General features: G+C 41.6%; 1 protein-coding gene across 1 annotated transcript in view; it reads right to left on the reverse strand.

The window, feature by feature from the left end:
- MMS22L (MMS22 like, DNA repair protein) overlaps nucleotides 1-21,047 on the reverse strand; it is an 85,031-nt gene that overhangs the window by 35,113 nt on the left and 28,871 nt on the right. The window contains exons 13-14 of the mRNA XM_060272605.2: nucleotides 20,715-20,941; nucleotides 17,981-18,490 (exon numbers count right to left, since the gene is read on the reverse strand). Of these exons, the coding sequence (XP_060128588.1) occupies nucleotides 17,981-18,490; nucleotides 20,715-20,941 (737 nt within the window). The remainder of the gene's footprint in view (nucleotides 1-17,980; nucleotides 18,491-20,714; nucleotides 20,942-21,047) is intronic.

The raw sequence follows: 21,047 nt of genomic DNA on the forward strand, positions 1-21,047 counted from the left end.
CTTGTTTATCCATCTACCTGAGTGAATGTGTCCTGGAATGCAATGTGACTTACTTTAGAGGAGACAGGTACAGTGGTACCTCGGGTTACAGACGCTTCAGGTTACAGACTCTGCTAACGCAGAAATAGCACATCGGGTTAAGAACTTTGCTTCAGGATGAGAACAGAAATCGTGCTCTGGCGGCGCAGCAGCAGCAGAAGGCCCCCATTAGCTAATGTGGTGCTTCAGGTTAAGAACAGTTTCAGGTTAAGAACGGACCTCCGGAACGAATTAAGTTCTTAACCCAAGGTACCACTGTACAAGACTGCACTGTCACACACGTTACTGCAAGAACAGAGCATCCCTTATATAAAATAACTAGTTACATTTCATAAGGTTTTATTTCTGTTAGTAACCGAAACTATTATTTGGACCTAGATAAGACAACAACAACAAAATCAATGCTGTTTTCAAATAATATTATAACAGTTAACAGGCTAAAAGCATCAACTAAGAGGAATGGCTATAGCTCAGTGGAAGAGCGTATGCTTTGCATTGAAAATGCCCCAGGTTCCATCTCCAGAATCTCTAAGGAGTGTTTGGAGACAGCTGCTGCCAGTCAGTGTCAACCTTACTAAGCTAGATGGATTCTGTATGAAGCAGCTTCTTATGTCCCCATTAAAAACAAAAGTATAAATGCTATGCTTGATAAAGAAGGCACAAAGGCACGGAAATACAGCTCATCATGTAATAAGGCTTTTCCCCGCATGGTTACCAGCTCCTCAAATGTGGTGCAAGTTTTCCCTGCCATGCTTTCTTGTGTATAACAAAGAATGACTCTCTACCCAAGTGGCAAGAGTTCACTTTATTTCCCATGTGGTTTGATTGTCACCTGTATTCACCCAAACAGAATTTCCAGGTCTCAGTGAAGGCAACTTCCAATTTCCTCAGCAGTCCCATAGTCATGTCTTCCCCATCCCTCTCTGCCCTTTAGGCTCCCAGGAGACAAGGATGTTGAGTGCACAATGGGACCAGAGAGGGCAATGCTGCTGTAATGCCTGCTTTTGAACTTGACACGATAAAAAAAGGTTCTCCAGGTCACTATCTGCCAATCCCAAATACAGAACAACCAGATCTTCTTAATAAGAATTATACAAAGAATACTCCTGAAGAGGTACAGTAAATACTTTTTTTAAACCCTATTCAGGAGGACCCGCCCATGAGTTGAATCAACATGTGAGTGGGGTCACACCAACTATTTGTCTGCATACAGGTAGGTAGCCGTGTTGGTCTGGATCGAAGTAAAATAAAAAAATTCCTTCAGTAGCACCTTAAAGACCAACTAAGTTTTTATTTTGGTATGAGCTTTCGTGTGCATGCACACTTCTTCAGTATCTGATTTTTTTTATTTTATTTGTCTGCAGTGAAAGTGCTGCCAGTCTATTGCATTGAATTAATCTGAGTTCCTGTAGTTATGAAATGGTGAGCAATATTAGAAAAATCAGGATTCTCCCAACCATTACTTTCCAGTAATTAAGTGATTGTGTTAAATAGGACCTCAGAGAGAAAATTAGTGCAACTTAGTGCAAATTTTGTAAAGCGACACAACATGTCACGATGAGGCAGCCCTGGTGTTGCATCTGAAAACATTAAATCTGGTCCCAAGCCATGCACATCAAAGCGAAAGAGCTTGTATGCAACTAGCCCATTTTCCCCACCACTGTAAGTTGGAAAACACATCCCTTTTCATAATGGCAGAGATTTCAGCAGAGCTACACAAATGCTCCACATCAAGTCTATACCAATTTCCATATGTTGTCAGTGCACACCATGCAGGTCAGATGTGTGTTACAGTGCAGAGGGGTCAGGTCAGATGCGCATTACAGATGCTGCAAATTGGCATTGACCCACTGCAGACTGCTACAGCAGACATGCCCTGCTCATTAATCTTCATCCACCTCTCTGGCATACTTGGACTGAATGCAGCCAGCAGAATTTAGATTGATCCTCAAGCTGATCCAGCTCTTGAGCATAAAGAGTGCTAGTCTGAACAGATCCACGTAGGATCAGTTGAGTGCTGGTATGAGTTTCCAGTTTTCCACTTCTGATCTGTGTTTTAGATCAACTGTGATTCCTGATTTTAGATACATGTTATCCAAAACAACCATTACTTATAACTGGCACAACCCCTCATAGTCTCTACATTTCAACTCTTAATGAAATGATTTAAAGGAACAGAATTAAAGGGTGCTTCTTGCCCTCTCCAATATGAAGATTAATAAAAGCATCCTATCATCTACGGATATGTGACAGAAATTACTTTATAGCTCCTGCACAATCACTTAAAGCCATTCAGTGTGTTAATGTTTCACCTCTCTCCAACTCATTCTTCAGAGGTAAAGAAGTCCCATTTAACATAATCACTTAATAACTGCAAAGTGATGGATATCAGAACCCTAATTCTTCTAATATTTGCCAAAACCAGCTCTTTTGTAATAACAATAACACCATGATAGCAAACTGTAAATCTGTGTAATTATACTTTAATTGTATTGTGAGGCATGCATTAATCACAAAGTTTAAGTGCCAAGGATGGAATTATAATAATTCTGTAAAACAAATTTAAGCTAGCTAAGTAGGTCAAAACCACTAGCATGCAACAGGAGACCTCTGGGAATTTATCAGTTAATGGCTATTTATGTGCAAATGAGTACCCTACAACCCTCCAAAATCCTGTGTAGCCGAAGGGTATTTCTGTTAACCAGGAGCATGCTAACTGCTGAGGCATAAATTAAACCATTTATTGGAATTATTTTAATTCCTACCACCCCCCTCACTAGCTGCACAATTTACAGTGTTAATTTACATGAAGATAGAGCTGCTAAGGACTTGGGAGATAGAGCTACTAAGGACTTTTTCAGAAATTTTCCTGTTTAGAAAAAACTTCCACTGAAACAGCATTGTGCTTTCAGTTTCCCAGCCTTCTAAAGGGTGTCTGAAGTCATTAAAAATTCCAGAGGTTCAGCACCACACTGCAATACAGCAAAACCCTTTTGTAATGAACTCTAATGAAGTGAAATTCAGTCTTGTGTCCCACCCATTTCAAACTTAAAAGGCGACAATGAAGCTCAAGAGGGTTTCTATCAACTACCATTTTTCTGTCATAACGTTCATAATGCAGACATATCAAAGTTGTCATTGTTAAAGATTGAATTAAATGTCAGGGTGAAGTTTGTTTTAAACAAGGCACCAAATTTAAGAAATTTTATTCCTTTTCTGCAGTTTCAGTTTAAGAAAAGCAACAACATGCTTGGAAATAATATTTAAAAGTAGCCCACCCTTTGTTCATCTATCACCCATTCTCGGGCAGCAGAGCACTTTTCCCCTAGAGACCCCCATAGGCAAAGGAGGGGAGCAATTTTTGCCTTCCACAGATCTTCTCCCATAGACCTGATTGTGGCTAAGTGATCTTTAATAACATTGCAGATTGCTTTTGAGGGGAGGAAGGGGAGCGAGGCAAGCTCATGGAGCTGCTATATTAGAATTACCCTGTTCTCTTCCCTAATAAGAGTCAGGGAGAAGTGTTCCCTATAAAGCCGAGCAAAATTTCATAAAAATGTTATTGGTACCAGTCCTGAACCATAATGTCACCCTGGGGAATCCTTGGGGCATTCCAAGCTATTTTTTTCCAGAGAAAAGGTGTGTGCATTTCAGAAAAGCCAACTTTTTAGAAATGCTCTCTCCACTTTTCTGTATTTCAGTTCCTCCTGCTTTTTTTTTAATTAATCATTTTCCAAATTATGAATATACACCATACATTTCCCACAATAAATCACTTCCCTCAGGACTTCCCAGTCCATCCCCCATGGCATTCTAATCAAACCTTATTTTGCTGCATATCTTTTTCTTCCATCCTATTTTGTCCTATAAATATCCCTTATTGTTGGTAACTGTTGCTCAAACTGTTGTTCCTACTTGTAAGTTAAATATTATATATCTTTAAATATTCTCCCAAGTATTTCCACTCATCCTTTACCTGAGTTTCATCTTGGTTTCTTATTTTCACTGTCATGTATGCTAGCTCTGGGTATTCTATCAATTCATTTTGCCATTGTTCTTTTGTTGGGATTTCGCTTTCCTTCCATTTTTGTTGTTGTTGTTGTTGCATATATTATTCTGGCTGCAAGTGGTTGCATATAAGAAGAAACAGAGTGCCTTTTTAGGGATACTGACCTATGTTATGCCTAGTAGGAAGGTCTCAGGTTTCGGGGGAAACGTAAATTTAAAAATCTCTTTTAGTTCTACATAGATCATTTCCCAATAATCCTTGGCTTGTTTACACGTCCACCACATGTGCATTAGGGTTCCCATAACCTCTTGACACTTCCAGCATAGTTTGGATTTTTAAAAATACATTTTTACCAACTTGCTGGGTGTCAAGTACCACCTGTACATTATCATTTATAGGTTTTCTTTAATATAGCAGGCTGAAAAATTCAACCCCCCCCCCCAAATTTCTCCTACTTTGATAATTCTATACTATGACCAATATCTATTGCCCAGTGGGACATTACTGCTTTTACCGTTTAGTCTTTGGTCACCCACTCTAATAGGTTTATAATTTCCCATTATTTCCTAAAACAATTCAAATTCTGAGCCTCCTTCCACTAATCCCTTTTCTCTTTTTTAAAAAAATATTTCATTCAATTGAATATATTGGAACCATTGCAATATTGATAATCCATTCTTATATCTCCTTTCTTTTAGTCCTGCTCTTCCTTCTTTAAATACTATAAAGTCCTTATATGTACCCCACTTATTTTCCATATTTCCCCCCCCCCAAGACTGCCTCAGTAGATGATATCCAACGTGGGGGTTTCCTTTCCAAAAGGTCTTTATATCTAAACCAGACAATGTACAAGATTCTTATCACATGATTTTGGAAACCTTTGTGTGCTTTGATTTTGTCATAGTAAAGGTAGGGGTGCCACCCAAACATAGATCGAATCCCTCTAGGTCTAAAATATTAGTGTTTCTTTAACTCCATCCATTCTTTCATCCAACAGAAACACACTGCCTCGTAGTAGAGCTGAAAGCAGGCATCCCCAAACTGTGGCCCTCCAGATGTTTTGGCCTACAACTCCCATGATCCCTAGCTAACAGGACCAGTGGTCAGGGATGATGGGGATTGTAGTCCAAAACATCTGGAGGGCCGAAGTTTGGGGATGCCTGGCTTAAAGTCTGGGAGGACAAAGTCTCCTCTATTCTTTGCGTCTATGAGGATTTTATTTTTAACTCGCAGTTCCATCCCTTGTCATAAAAAGTTTGTTACATCTTTCTTCCATTGCTTAAGCAATTGGAGCTATTTATCAATGGCAATGTTTTTTTGGGGGGAAACAGCATCTTGAGTAAGACGTTCATTTTGACTGCAGAAATTATTCCTATAAAAGGAGAGATTCATTCTACTCCATTTTTCTAGATCCTTTCAATATCGTTCCAAATTTTTGAGTAGTTGTCTTGAAAAAGGTTCAGCTTTTTGGCTGTGAGTCATATCCCCGAATAGATATAATCTCTCCCTGCATCATCAACGAAGGCTTTCGACTTATAGGCTCGCTGTCCCACTCGGATTCCACTTATATCATTGTCCTCTTGTATTGTTCTGGCTAAGACTTCCAATATTAAAATGAAGAGCAACGGTAACAGGGGACGACCTTCTTTAGTTCCTTTCTTGATGCTGCATTTCTCTGCATATTATATTATGTGGTGGTGTGTGTGTGTGTATTATTGGCCCATTTTCAGTGTATATTGCTTTGATCACATTGGTAAATTCTGTTCCAAACTTCATAGTCTCTATTGTTTTTCTCATAAAAGTCCATGAGACATTGTCCAAGAATACCACTGTCGCTTCATGCATTTCAGTTCCTTCTAACTTCCATCCAATCTTTTGTGTGTGTGTGTGTGTTTATGTGTTGTATTCCATGTGTACACACATATACACAACTCAGATAGCCATCATGCATCTGATGATGTGCACTCTGACCCATGAACTGAAAAATTTAAAAGAGCACAGAGTTTTCTCAAATAACCCAACTGGCATCAGAACAGGATAAAAGGGGGTGCAGATCTGATCACAGATTTGTCAACAAGCAAAGGTGCTAAGATCGATGCCCAATACACTAAACATAACCAGACAAACACAGCAGTGTTCAAAGCATTCTTCAAATTGCTGAAATCCAGGGTCAGTACTCTCCATGTTATTTAATACGGTAGAATTATAGACTAGTAGAGTTGGAAGGGATCCCCAAGAGCCATCTAGCCAAACTCCCTGCAATGCAGGAATCACAGCTAAAGACTCCATGACAGGTGGCCACCCAACCTCTGTTTAAAAACTTCCAGTGGAGGAAACAGCAAGCTTTCATTCAAGTTTATCCTCTGGAATCACAGTTCTAAAATCAGCACAAACCGTTCCCAAAGAGACAGAATAAAAGAATGTGCTTATCTTTTGAATAAAAAATGAAGGCAGAATATCTTAGCATAGCCCTCGTTATCAAAGCCTTCTTTCCCAAGTTTTTTATAAAGGACTATTACACGGAGACGCGGGTGGTGCTGTGGTCTAAACCACAGAGCCTAGGGCTTGCAGATCGGAAGGTCGGTGGTTCGAATCCCCGTGATGGGGTGAGCTCCCGTTGCTCGGTCCCAGCTCCTGCCAACCTAGCAGTTCAAAAGCACATCAAAGTGCAAGTAGATAAATAGGTACTGCTGCAGAGGGAAGGTAAACGGTGTTTCCGTGTGCTGCTCTGGTTTGCCAGAAGCGGCTTAGTCATGCTGGCCACATGACCCGGAAGCTGTCTGCAGACAAACGCCAGCTCCCTCGGCCTATAGAGCGAGATGAGCGCGCAACCCCAGAGTCATTCGCGACTGAACCTAATGGTCAGGGGTCCCTTTACCTTTATTACACCCTAGAAACGCACGGCGTTATTTCCCCATCTCTGCATTTTTGTTTGTACTGGAGAAAAGGCACACATGCATTTCTTCTCCTTCCAGTTCCTAGAAGACTAAAAAATAATAATTAAAAGTGCACCCTCACCATAGATTTGTCAATGCCACTGCCACTTCTAGCATTAAGGCTGCCAGTAGGAGGCAGCATCAACTTTGACAGCAGCCACCGGGTGCAGGCAGCGCAGACTGGTTGGGAACTTGCTTCATTCTTCTGTCATTATATAAGCAAGATGACACTGTTCTCTAATCCAGCCAAAGCTGATAAGTACCATCAACCTGTCACTTCCTACATTTCAAATTCTAACACTGCAGCATCAAAGAGTTTTTTACATTTCGATTTCTTTTGCTGGCAGCAGTCAGTAGCCTCTCATTCTCCCACGGTGTTCTAAAGCAGCATTTGCACACCGGGGTTACTCCCAGCCTGAATAGCAGGTCATCCCCTACTCACTGAGCTCATCTGTGGCCCATGTGCTAGGCAATTTAGATCCAATCAGCCCTTATTTAGCTCAAGAGTAATGAGCAGCATAGTGACACAGACTTAAGCCTGACCCTCAGGACACTGCTCATCAAGCAGTAAAACTGTGACAAAATCATTCATCTTCCACCCGCTGGCAAGAAATAATACTCGCACTCACTGTATTACTTTTCAAGATAGGAAGGGGGGGAGGGAGTCCTGAATTTTCATGATGTGAGACATTAATTTGCAGAAAGCTGAATTCCCTTAAACCCCCCTGTTGCTATGAGCTCACCAGGGGGAAATAGGCCTTAGGAGACTGGAATGGAATAAAGAAAATTGCTTCAGCTTTCTTTTCATTTTAAATAAGCCTTAAATCTGGCAAGTTATCCTAAAGACAAAGATATCTATCTGTCTATCTACCTATATGGTCTTCCAAGCTAAAGAAGCAGCAATCCAAATCAAGGTATTTCAATGCTAATTAGATTTTATTTTATTTTAACTATCACTGCATCCCCCCCCTTTTGTTCAATAAGAGGGAGGGGAGAAATCCTGCAAATCTGTATAAATAGCTATTTTTTCCCCCACCACCTGCAAAGAAAAGAAATATGAAGAGGAAAGTTCATTGAAGGGAAAAAAACCTGTAGTTTCAAAAGTGGAGTGCTTCAACCATAAAATAAATGTACATTGATGTTCTTCAGGGATCACATATTTTTCTAAACAACTATGAGCCATGAGCAGCAGGTGCTCGTATACTCTGAAATGGTTTTGTACTTTTCTCTCCCCCCCCCCCAAAGCATATTTGGTGGATTTAGTCTTTCACAACAGTAAATCATGTATAGCTGACAGGTAGCTTACAGAACAAGCATCAGAGCAGGTTTGCTAGATAAAATGGTTACAGCAGAGAAGAAAGGAAGCAACTTTTGACATGGTAGTAGCCTATGCAGAGCAATGCACTTCCACAGCTACCCTCTTTGAGACCAGCATTTTCTTATCCTTCAGTGAGCTGCACTGGGCAATGCAGCCTTAAGAGAGCAAGGGGCCCCTCCAGAACATAATCACAATAAGGGATGATTCTCTTCATCTCTATGATGCAACTTAGCCAGGGAATGTGAGACAGAAGAAGTCTGGGATTTCAGCTCCTTGTTTAATCACACCACTCCTGGGAGGGCGTTTGTGTGCTTGGTTTTTTTTTTGGGGGGGGGGGGGGTAAATGCTGTAAAATGTTTTGAATAATAGAGTTAAAATAAAGCAGCATCCAAAGTAAAGTTTTTATTTAAATCAAAATAAAGTTGTTCATTAATTTTTTTTTGGCTAAGCAAGGAAATAAAAACTGTAAATGTGTAGAGTCATACCTCGGGTTAAGTACACTTCAGGTTGCATACTTTCAGGTTAAGTACGCGGCGGACCCAGAAGTGTTTACTTCCAGGTTCCGGCGTGCGTGCGTGAGCAGAAGCATTCTGCGCGCTTCAAGCATGCGCAGAAGTGCTCTATCGGCACTCCATTCACGCGCGCTTTTCGGGGTGCGAATGGCACCCCGGAACCAATTAAGTACTTACCACTGTAAAATTATTTCTCCCAAAGAAGGGGACAGAAAACACGTGGGTTGGGGTGGGGGGGGGGGTGTATACAGGCACAAACACAATGTAGCTTCCAAAGTAGAGTGTGAAAGCTAAATATGGTGAACCTCTGTGGAATGCCTTTTTAGAAAGGTGATTCCCTCTAACTTGTATATGGCTATTTTATTTCTGTGTTACTCTATTTTTCGTCCCTATTTAGTTTAAAGTTGTTTGCATTGTTTTATACAAACTTGTCTAGATTGAATATATAATAATAATGATATATTTGCTTATCAACACTGGGTGAAACACAACAGTGTCTATCTGCCAGTGAAACAGACACTGCTTGTGGAAGAGATTCGCCCTCCTACCCCCTCAAAAAAAATATCAATCTGTTTCAGAGAGTTGGGAGACCTTTCGGAGAAGGGGGGGGAATACAGGGGGAGTGCTCTGTGCTCACATGACAGCTATCCTTATCATTTCTGTGATGTCAATGTCAACCTCTACTGTGTGGCAAGAGGCGGCTCTCATGTAAAGCAGACCACAACAGCCACTGCTTCTAAGGTCCATGGCATAAATATCTTCCTAAATCAGAGGCAACAACCTGTGACTGAACAAATAGCACTCTAAGCATCTTTATAGAGATGGAGAAAACGAACTTCTTCTTCTTCTTCTTCTTCTTCTTCTTCTTCTTCTTCTTCTTCTTCTTCTTCTTCTTCTTCTTCTTCTTCTTCTTCTTTTAAGGGAGACTTAGCTTATGGCAAAGATCAACTCAATTCTAAGACCTATTATGTTTCCCCCCTGACAATAGTATTCAGGAAGATGAATATATTGGAAAAATATATTGTTCAAGGGCTAATATTGAAACCCCAGAGTAAAAAACACCTCTCTGCATTCTCTTTATCAGCTTATCTGTTCAAAGATATAAAAAGAGGAGAAGAAGAAAGTATCCTGATGGGCTCGGAGGGCTTCCCACAGGGCATTTTTGATGACAAAGTGTAACACAACCCCCTCCCCCTAAAAAAACCCCCCAAGTATATATTTCCATAGTAAAGATACAAAGTAGAAATTCCACACTCAGTCTGAAGAACTACAGGGTGCACTACAACAATAATGAATATACACTCTTATTTGTTGATTTAGCAACAGTCTAGCTATCGAAGGATGTTTATTAGAGAGACAACCATTTTTGCTGGAATGGTGCTCTGGCTGAGGGGAAAATGTTGTCAGATAAACCTTAAACACCGCTTTTTCTTTTTCTTTTTTAGTTTGCAACGTATTTAAATTACAACAGCTCACAAGTTGTGACACAAAAGTGAACCAAAGGAGATTAGCACCTCTCTGACCACTACATTTTCCTACTGCTCAGTTTTATCCATAAGCTCAGTGAGTGTCATTATAGACTACAAGTTTACAAGCTGCACGAAAATATAAAAAAATAATCTGCAGACCTGCACGAAAGCTCAATGATGTCCAGTGTTGATAGACACCGTTTTTTCTATTCTCAAGGGTTTGTTCCCTACAAACCGAAAAATATCTTAAGCTTCGCATTTCCAAAATATATCCACATAAACTTTACATAATGTTCAAAGTCTTTGCTATATACCTTTTATGATTAATTTTAATCCTCAGTCAAGCTTTTTGCAATGTTTTCTATACATGCCTCCTGCCCTTCCATACGGCAAATTCAATATGCTTCAGGCTTTAACAGCTACAACAGCCACTTGTCAAATCCATTTCCTTTCACAGTGCCCTTTTAAATATTGCTAGATTTCTCTTAATGTAGCCACAGAAACATATGTATAAAGAATACACATGTTCTGTGGAAGCAAATGATGATGATGATTAAATTTCTATACAGTTTACAATATAAAATTACAAAAATATACACCACAGCAATGAACAAAAACAACACGCTCCATCCAGTTTAAAATGGCATAGATTGTTTAATTAGCCAAAGGCCTGGGAGAATAGGAATGCATAGTACCTAAAGATATGTAACGAAGGTGCCAGGGGAGCCTCCCTGTGGACAGCAATCCACAAATGGGGAGCCACTGTAGTAAAGGCCCAATTGCTTTCATGAGCATAAATCATTGCATGTATGAGCTAAGCCAACAGGTGCAAGGTCAGTCAAATCCATTGCTATGGTAACAGCCCAGTGCTGTCTCTGTAAGTGAGAGGTTTCCAACCTTTTCGAGCCCACAGCTGCCTTCACCAACAACATTCTTTGTGGGGCTCAAGAGCTAGTTACGTCACCTCTTGCCTGAAGAGGTGGCAGCTTCTCACTCTGCTTCAAACACCCTCTCCTTGCGGAGTGTTTCCTCAGCCTCCTCTCCTCTCCCCAGAAGTCCTCCAGGCAGCTGCTGCTGCCGTCCCTTGTCTCTGAGCTCCCCCCACCCCTGCCCCAAAGAGAGGTGCCTTCCGGAGGCACCATTCACCTATGGAGCTTATAGCCAGAGCTACTGCGATAAACAGCTGTGCAAGCCTTGGGGAGGCAGAGGCACGAGAGGGCATCAGAGGAGGGAAGGAAGGAAAGAAAGAGGGACAGAGGTCAGTGTTGCTCGCAGCAACCCGTCCATCATTCAAGGCACCCCAGGGTGCCATGGAACACGGGTTGGAAACCACTGCTATTAGTGATTAAGGCATGTCAGTTTCGTGTGCAAGGGTCAATCTTGAGAAGTAAGTCTGACTGTGTTACGTCTTGACTTGCTGGAGCAACAGAGATACTTGGCACTTGCATACATCTGTATCTGAAAAGCCTACAAACTGTCCATAGATATCAACGTCTGCAACTGTATTACTGAAGCCTTATCCTCTGCAGCAGTTAACTAGTTTAGACCTTTTAAGCTGCTTCTGTGTGGAGACTGGAACTGGGGGCAACTTCTGCTGCATGAGTATCTCACATCTGATTCCCAGCATTCTACAAGCCAAAGCTGTTGTTTGTACTGATTCAGAATGGTTCTTCAGGGTTTCAAGCAGCAGTCTTTCCCAGCCCTACTTAGAGGTTTCAGGGATTTAATCTAGGACCTCCCTGCATGCAATTCATGTGTTCTATCATTGATTTATGCCTGTTTCCTACTTCTCTCATACCATATTCAGAATTCACAAGCTGTAAAAAAATTCCCTTTACAACAATAATTTTAAAATCCTTTGCTGGTACCCATTTTAGATTTGCAGTGTTTCAAATATGCCATCCAAGTAACTGTACCTTGCAGAAGAGCTCTCTCTGTGCCAGTATTACCCTAAACTCTGGTAGCTGAGGCACTCTTAAAGGTAAAGGTAAAGGGGCCCCTGACCATCAGGTCCAGTCGTGTCCAACTCTGGGGCTGCGCCGCTCATCTCGCTCTATAGGCCGAGGGAGCCAGCATTTGTCCGCAGACAGCTTCCTGGTCATGTGGCCAGCATGACAAAGCTGCTTCTGGCGAACCAGAGCAGCGCACGGAAACGCCGTTTACCTTCCCGCCGGAGCGGTCCCTATTTATCTACTTGCACTTTGATGTGCTTTCGAACTGCTAGGTGGGCAGGAGCTGGGACCGAGCAACGGGAACTCACCCCATTGCAGGGATTCGAACCGCCAACCTTCTGATCAGCAAGCCCTAGACTCTGTGGTTAGCTCTGAATTAATAGAGACTACTACTGTGCTCTAAAATCCACCAGAAGTTTTTGTTGTTTTTTTCCTGTACAAGAGTCAGAACCAGGCTGTTGGAAACCATACCCCTTGAATTCCTGTGTAAATCACTATTGTGGGAGTGCTTCCTTCACAGGTAAGGTAACCCTGTGGCTTTTGTTACATTGAGTGTAATTAAACCATCCAATTTTACCCATCAGATGAAGACTGAAATCAAGACAGATCAAGGAACCCTCATTTATTTCTCGGTGCATGCTAGAAATGATCTTGCAGCACAGAATTTGGAAATTACGGTACTGCTCTAGATACTAGACGCAAGTATAGAATGGAAAACTGTTTCAGAGAGAAACGAACAGAATATTCTAGAAAGCATCCAGTTCTTCTCTCTCTCCCCTCCTCTTTTCAACATGAAGGCTATATTCAAGCAAAGTGAGAGCTTTTTAATGTTTGCTTAAGAAAAAAGAAATAGGGAAAAAAGTGAACACTCTTACAAGAACTCATGAGTCACGTTTTAGCCCAAGAGCAAATTTTCATAGCTGTGTTATAAATCCTTGAAAATAAAAGGAGTTATAATGGAAATTATGACAGTCCCTTAACACAGCAGCATGAATGGCTATAATTAAAGTACAGCTGTTGGCTATGCCTCACTCTGCAAAATGGGGGAGAAAATGCCATTTCTACTATCACCTCAAATAAAAGGAAGAAGGGAGACTTGAAATGTGATTCCAGAAACTCTATGTGATGTGTTAAAGGGGATTGCTACAACTATTTGACATTCTAAGCTTTAAATACCAAGGCATTTAGTTAACACAGCCAAGTCAGTATTTTCATAATGCTACTTAATCAGCAATAAAGGAATGCTCCTGTGAGCCATCATCTTGGGTTAGCAGAAAAGTGGCATATGAAGTTATTATTAACTAACTGCCTACAGGGAGCCGCTTCTCTCTTTAATCAGTGATCTCACTTCCTACTTACCTGCACATTCTGACAGTCCTAGAACTATTACACCCAGTACAGTTGGCATAAATATTACATTTATGCAAGGGCTGATATCTTATTCCCACCTGGATCTTAAAACAGGAAGGATTGCTAAAGTGAGACATTTGCTCCTTTGCCAAATCAGAGAGGCGGCCAAGAATGCATGTTATTAATCAGTCCGAGGGTATTGCTCTATAACCCTATTCTTGGCAGACCCACACAGAATAAGCTACAGATTCTCCACACTGGGCTACAATGTTGCTTTTACACAATTGGGAAATAAATATTATTATATGGTTTGTATATCACACACAAACACATTCTGCCCTTCTCTCAATGTGGAACCCAAGGTGGTTTATAAAATGAATAAATAACAGATACAACGAAAAAACAGATACAACCCCACACCAATCAGTTATAAAAAAATTCCTTCAGTAGCACCTTAAGAAGAGCAGCTCTTCTGTTTCAAAGTGTATCTGACAAAGTGTGCATGCACACGAAAGCTCATACCAAAATAAAAACTTAGTTGGTCTTTAAGGTGCTACTGAAGGAATTTTTTTATTTTGCTTCGACTCAGACCAACACGGCTACCTACCTGTAACTAGAACCAATCAGTTATAGATATTTAAAAAAAATTGAAACCATATTAAAAATAGCACTGAAGCAGAACAACCTAAAATCATTTTTAAAACCCAACATACATGCATATATTAGCACAAACGCAGCCAATAATATAACAGGTTTATGGATTTGCCTCAAATCTTTTGTCAAAATACTGCATATTGTATTCATTTACTGTCAGTAAACAGTAAACAGTTATACCAGGCATCCCCAAACTGTGGCCCTCCAAATGTTTTGGCCTACAACTCCCATGATCCCTAGCTAACAGGACCAGTGGTCAGGAATGATGGGAATTGTAGTCCAAAACATCTGGAGGGCCAAAGTTTGGGGGTGCCTGAGTTATACCATCATGTTCATTTTCAAGTTGCAAGAAGTATTAATTTTATCTAAAAATATTAAGCACTTCATGATTAGGGAAGGGTAACATGCTGAAAAGCAGAGAAATAAAAAACAGAGGTATGAATTTAAAGCCAATTAGAATAAACCCTCTGGCTACCAACTACCAGCACAAACATAAAGGGTGGTATCTAACCACCCATACTTGCTTTCAGTAGTCTACGCGAAGTATGACTATAGTTAGCTATCACCCAAACCTGACTTAGTCTCTGGTGAAACTCCAGGGAGGAGAAATCTTTCACAAGCCACCCAAATGCTTCTTGATATGCTACTGATGGCTGAGCATAGCACATGAAAGGAAGGTTTGGTTGACCTTAAGTACAATCTAATTTTATCTACTCATCCCATCCACAAATGAGCCGCAGAAATCTTAAGGACCCCTTCACAAAACCACCAAGTGGCGCTGGAGATGCTTTCCTGTAGCGCTGTTCCTCACTACTGAGAAAGGGGGCAGGTGAGAAAGAGAAGATTCCTGCAATGTCAGCACATGTCTATTGGGACCGCATACCACCTGTCCTGAAGCAGCTGCAGTGGCTACCAGTTTACTACTAACTTGGCGAGATTCAAGGCACATCTCCTTCTCCCATACTGACCTTACTACGAGTTAATATCTGAAAGTGAGACCCTATTAGTTCCTCCAAATGGACATGGCATCTGTATCCAGAAAAAGGACCTTCTTTGCCATTGCACCATGTTTGTGAAAGTTCCTCTCTTCTGAGATTCAGTTGGTGTCATCACTGGTGCGCTTTTGCCACCAGCTGAGAATGTATTTGCTTACTCAGGCATTCAGCAATTATGCGGATTTGTTGCATGCCGTTCTGGTTTGTTCATTTCCTGCTCTGTTTTTTGTTTCTATTGCTGTGTTGCTGGCACGCTATATCTTTGCCTTGTTTTATTGCACTCTACCCCCAGGCTCTTGTGAGCTGGGAAGGTTAGAAATGCCTTTAAATAATATAAATAATTCTGTCCCCCCAACCTTACTGTTGCTCCCTACCTTCCAGCATTTCCTACTTGAGGTCTCACTTTGCCTAACATTGGGGCTGGTCCTGTTGACAGCAATCAGCTAGGAAGGAGCTTTCCAATCAGGTAGTGAAGAAGCATGCAGTCGGAATCAGAACTTCACAGCTTTCAATAATTCATACAACATTTAAGGCTTTTTCAAATTAAGAATTTCATGTTATCTGAACGTCAAAAATACAACTCTGTTGGACTACGCAGGCCATTTAAGAAGGACCTTTTCCAAGGTAGCATGTGCAATGCTTTCGTACAGTTCCAGAGAGTGTGTCTTCTGCATCTGGATAGTCTGCACTTTTTAAAAACCAAGTTAAACCAATTTACAAAGTCCCTCCTAATAAATCACCTACCCTTTGTCAAACACTTTATCTTTGTTCAAAGACAGCCTGGAAAAAAATAAATAATCAGTTGTCCTTGGATTTACAAGCTACTGACAGCAGAAGTCAAACTATCCAGACAGTAACAAAGTACTTAAGGTAAACATGCAGGTCAGTTTCTTCCCACTGTTCATAATGCATATTTTCTAGCACTCCTCCCCCACAAATCCTCAGATTTCTACAGTGACCAATCAATAACTGCCTCATTAGGGCTTGTGGCAGGATGGCAAGGGAAGATGTCTTCTGACCTCCCTAAGGCAGCTTCCCCCCCTTCAAATTGAAGAGCTGCCTCCAATGTGAATTAGTGGACAGAAATATGTTTATTGCGGAAAGGACAGTTTGGAGGTTGTAAACTGTATCAATAAATCAAGGCAAAACTGATTAGTGATGAGACACTATCCTTCCTATTTTTACTAGTCACCATGCCATTCTCCTGTTTTATGTCGTTTTTATCTAAGCAGGAACTTTGGGGCTACATGAAATATTGCAAAAGCTCTACAAACAGGTATGTGTAATATATAAAAAGTGTGTGTGTGTGTGTGTGTGTGTGTGTGTGTGTGTGTGTGTGTGTCAGATCTACAACAGAAATGCTGAATATACAATTACGTATAAGTTCAGAAGCAAATGAGAATGCCAACAGCTTACATTTCAATAAGGCAGGGATAGCCAATGTGTTGCCCTCCAGTTGTTGTTGGAATCAAATTCCCATCACTCCCAGTCAACATAGCCAATGGCTAGGGATGCTAGGAGTTGCATTCCAGCAACATCTGGAGGGCACCACATTTATTAGCTCAGCATTAAGGCACTGTGTTCCTTCCCACTCTTGCCTCTGTAAGCAAGCAATTGTCAAACCGCTTATATTATTTTCAAGCTGCACCAGGATCCATGGAATCCTACAAGCCAAGCAGCTTGCGCAAGGAGGCAGGAGAGCAATTTGACCCGGTTCCTACACAAGACAGTGGAGGCAATACAGTTATTGCTACTGCCCAAAAGAGACAGAAGAGCAGCTTCACCAATCCAGTCAGCTAACATGCCAGTGAAGCAGAGTGCTCTGCCCCACTTCACCATTCCAGTCAGCTTCCATATTGATCACAAAGGAAGTGAAGCCACTTCTTTCAGTATGCAAGCCTTTAGGATAGCAAAGCAGAGCGCTATGTCCCTGCTTTGCAACCCCGATGAAATACAAGACTGCTGTACTCGTTCATACATATCGTTCATTTACTGACTTGCCATACAAGTGAGATTCAAATCCATTAAAAAGCAGTAAGATGCTGTCTATCTGTGAACAGTGACTGTCAAGGGTAAGCAATATGGTTTTCTCCAGTTATTGTTGGACCAAAGTTCCTATCATACCTGACCACTGACTATACCACGTGGGACAGAGCAGCTATCCCTGAGGCAAGTCATCACTTCTTAATGCCATCAAGAAGTGATCAACATGTGTTCATCAGCCCTTAACATCTTTTGCATTCTTCCATTCAAATTCTCAAAACCCACCAAGATGAATGCAATACACTCATCCCATATGGGTGGCCAGATACTTGAAACACATATTGTTGTGTAGTCCAAGTCAGGCATCAAACAGGAGACTTATCACACTGGTAGATTGTTTACAGTTTTGTGGCTTATACCGTTTAGAGTTTGAGTTAGCCTCTATGTTTCTTTGGATGAATATGGTAAGTCTATGCCAAAATGGATCCAACATCTTCACCACACTAATTCATAATTTAAAGAATCCATGCCTTCTGCTTACATACCTCAGCCCTCTGATTAATTGAAGTTATTATGAATTTATCATTTTTGTTCCTTGCCACCCAAACCTTTTATGCTACAAAGCAGGATAAACTTATTTAAAATGAATTGATTATAAATTACAGTACGATACATGTATTACACTGTAGGTGTGTATGAAAGTCAATGTGTGAGAAATTTGATAAAAGTTTGAATCAGAAAATATTAATTAAAAAACTCTTACCTCAGTCTGAACAGAACATCTTGCAAGAAGCTAAACACTCTTGCAAGTTCAGCTCCTCGGCAACCAGGCAGCAGCATACTAAAGCCATCATTTAGCAGCTTTTCTTCGGAAAGGTGCAAGTGGCAGCTGGTCTCAAAAACTTCTTGGACGCCATCAATGTAAGTGGAAAGCAGCACCCAGAGGTTTTGTTTCTGTAAGGGGTCGTTTCTGGCAATTAAGAATTCCTTTGCCTTTTTGTGGAAGGCATTCGAGACCTCCTCAGCTAGCACACTGATATCCATGTTCCTTTCAACATACGTTAAGATGAAGGCAAAGTAGCCCTTCCAGATCAAAGCTCTCAGAGAAAGGCTTGTAGAAACTGGACTAAGGAAATGCAGAAGTTCCATCACGCGGCTGGCAACGTCCTCTGTCTCTGCTATAGCTGCCAGCACAAGGAAAAGATGGAAAAAGTTCTGCAGGCCCACCTCCGTCAGTTCTCGCATTCTTTTCTGGTGGAATTTGGAATAAATTCTGCAAAAAAAGCACAAAGACACTTTCCTTGACAACTTTTTTTGTGTTTATCCTTTGCTTCGATAAGCTCCGTTAACCTGCCTTCCAAAGAACTGCCATAATGGTAATAATAAGAATAATTTATTATTTATACCCCGCCCATCTGGCTGGGTTTCCCCAGCCACTCTGGGTGGCTTCCAACAGAAATATTAAAATACACTAATTTCTTAAAGATTAAAAGCTTCCCTAAACAGGGCTGCCTTCAGATGACCTCTAAAAGTCTGGTAGTTATTTTTCTTTTTGACATCTGGTGGGAGGGCGTTCCACAGGGCAGGTGCCACTACCAAGAAGGCCCTCTGCCTGGTTCCCTGTAACTTGGCTTCTCGCAGCGAGGGAACCGCCAGAAGGCCCTCGGCACTGGACCTCAGTGTCCGGGCAGAGCGATGGAGGTGGATACCCTCCTTCAGGTATACTGGACCGAGGCCGTTTAGGGCTTTAAAGGGCAGCACCAACACTTTGAATTGTGCTCGGAAACATACTGGGAGCCAATGCAGGTCTTTTAAGACCAGTGTTATGTGGTCTCGGCGGCTGCTCCCAGTCACCAGTCTAACTGCCGCATTCTGGATTAGTTGTAGTTTCCAGGTCACCTTCAAAGGTAGCCCCACGTAGAGAGCATTGCAGTAGTCCAAGCGAGAGATAACTATAGCATGCACCACTCCGCGGGCAGGTAGGGTCTCAGCCTGCGTACCAGATGGAGCTGATAAGCAGCTGCCCTGGATACAGAATTAACCTGCGCCTCCAAAATGACTCCCAGGCTGCGCACCTGGTCCTTCAGGGGCACAGTTACCCCATTCAGGACCAGGGAGTCTTCCACATCTGCCCGCCTCCTGCCCCCCACAAACAGTACTTCTGTCTTGTCAGGATTCAACCTCAATCTGTTAGCCGCCATCCAATCTCCAACTGCCTCCAGACACTCACACAGGACCTTCTCCGCCTTCACTGGTTCTGATTTGAAAGAGAGGTAGAGCTGGGTATCATCCGCATACGGATGAACACCCAGCCCAAACCCCCTGATGATCTCTCCCAGTAGCTGCATATAGATGTTAAAGAGCATGGGGGAGAGGACAGAACCCTGAGGCACCCCACAAGTGAGAGCCCAGAGGTCTGAGCACTCATCCCTCACCACCACTTTCTGAACACGGCCCAGGAGGAAGGAGCGGAACCACTGTATGACAGTGGTAAATGAACTTGCTGAATTTCTTTCTGCTCAAGGTGAGTTGTGGGCCTGTCCTCAACCACCAGCTTGTCTGGAACCAGAGTACTCCAGATGAAAAAAAAACTGGGAAGTGGACTGTGCTAACATGAACTGCAAACTCCTTGAGAAGAAGAGATTCGACTATATTTTCTGCCAGCTGTTCTAGCCATCTCTCATCTAGTACCACAGAGACTGCTGGTATTCAGAGGACAAATAGCTCAAAGACCAGAACAGGGCAGCTAGGTCTCAATACGACAGTGCAGAAGAGCTTCCCACTGTAAATAATGATTGTCATCCATTGGTAATGAATGACAGGAGTTGCTGTCAAAAACATGTGAAGGCTCATTTAGACTTGACAGTATAGGAGGTTTTGGTCCATGCATACTGAAAGAGTGAGAAGAACTACTGCAGGGGTGGGGTGCAGGATCCAGCTACTGATTGACAGCTCTTGCTGTGATGGCTATGCTCTGCCTCCACTCAGGTGGAGTGCCTCTGGAGATCAGTTACTGAGAATCACAAGGGAGGAGAGTGTTATTGCACTCAGGTCCTGCTTGTGGGTTTCTCAAAGGCATCTGGTTGGCCACTGTGAGAGGAGGAGGACGGACAAGATGGGCCATTGGCCTGATCCAGCAGGGCTCATCTTATGTCATTTCCCCACCCACCATCCTTTTATCCAAAAAAATGTCCAGATGTAATGAAAAAAAATGCCAAGACATTTATAAGCTTCATGTAAGTTTTAATTGGTTTTAGTCTAATTTATTTTGGTTTTAAATTTCTGTATATTTTAGATTATTGTTTTATTTTTTAAAATTGTAACTTCATTGTTTTTGTAAACAGCTTTAAGGTCCTCCCCTCTCCCATAATCAATTTATGAAATGAAAATAAAATGAATACAGGAATATTTCAGACTGACACTACACATACAGATAAAACAAATTTAGTCAATCACTGAAAGTATCAATATGTGGAAAACTGCAAAAGCCACTGTACCTTCCTTTGATCTGCTTCCAGGGATGAGTGCCATTGGTCTTCACTGCTTTCTTTACTACTTGTACCATAATGTGAAGAAAAAACTGGTAACTATTGCTGGTGGTATACATGTCAGGAGTATGTATGTCGCCACAACATCTCTTCACTGACTCATACATAGACATGGGTGTTTTACTAATATTTGTAAGACCTTTGAGACCAAACCAAGGAATAGTAAAGTGACTGTTCTGAAAGAAAGAAAGAAAATACAGTATATTGAGGCTACAGCTGAGCTATGCCCTTCCTTGGCACAATAGTTTATTGCCACCACTACACAATACTGCTCCATTCCAG

Source organism: Zootoca vivipara, chromosome 3, assembly GCF_965207765.1.
Source record: "Zootoca vivipara chromosome 3, rZooViv2.hap1.1, whole genome shotgun sequence".
NCBI classification, from domain to species: domain Eukaryota; kingdom Metazoa; phylum Chordata; class Lepidosauria; order Squamata; family Lacertidae; genus Zootoca; species Zootoca vivipara.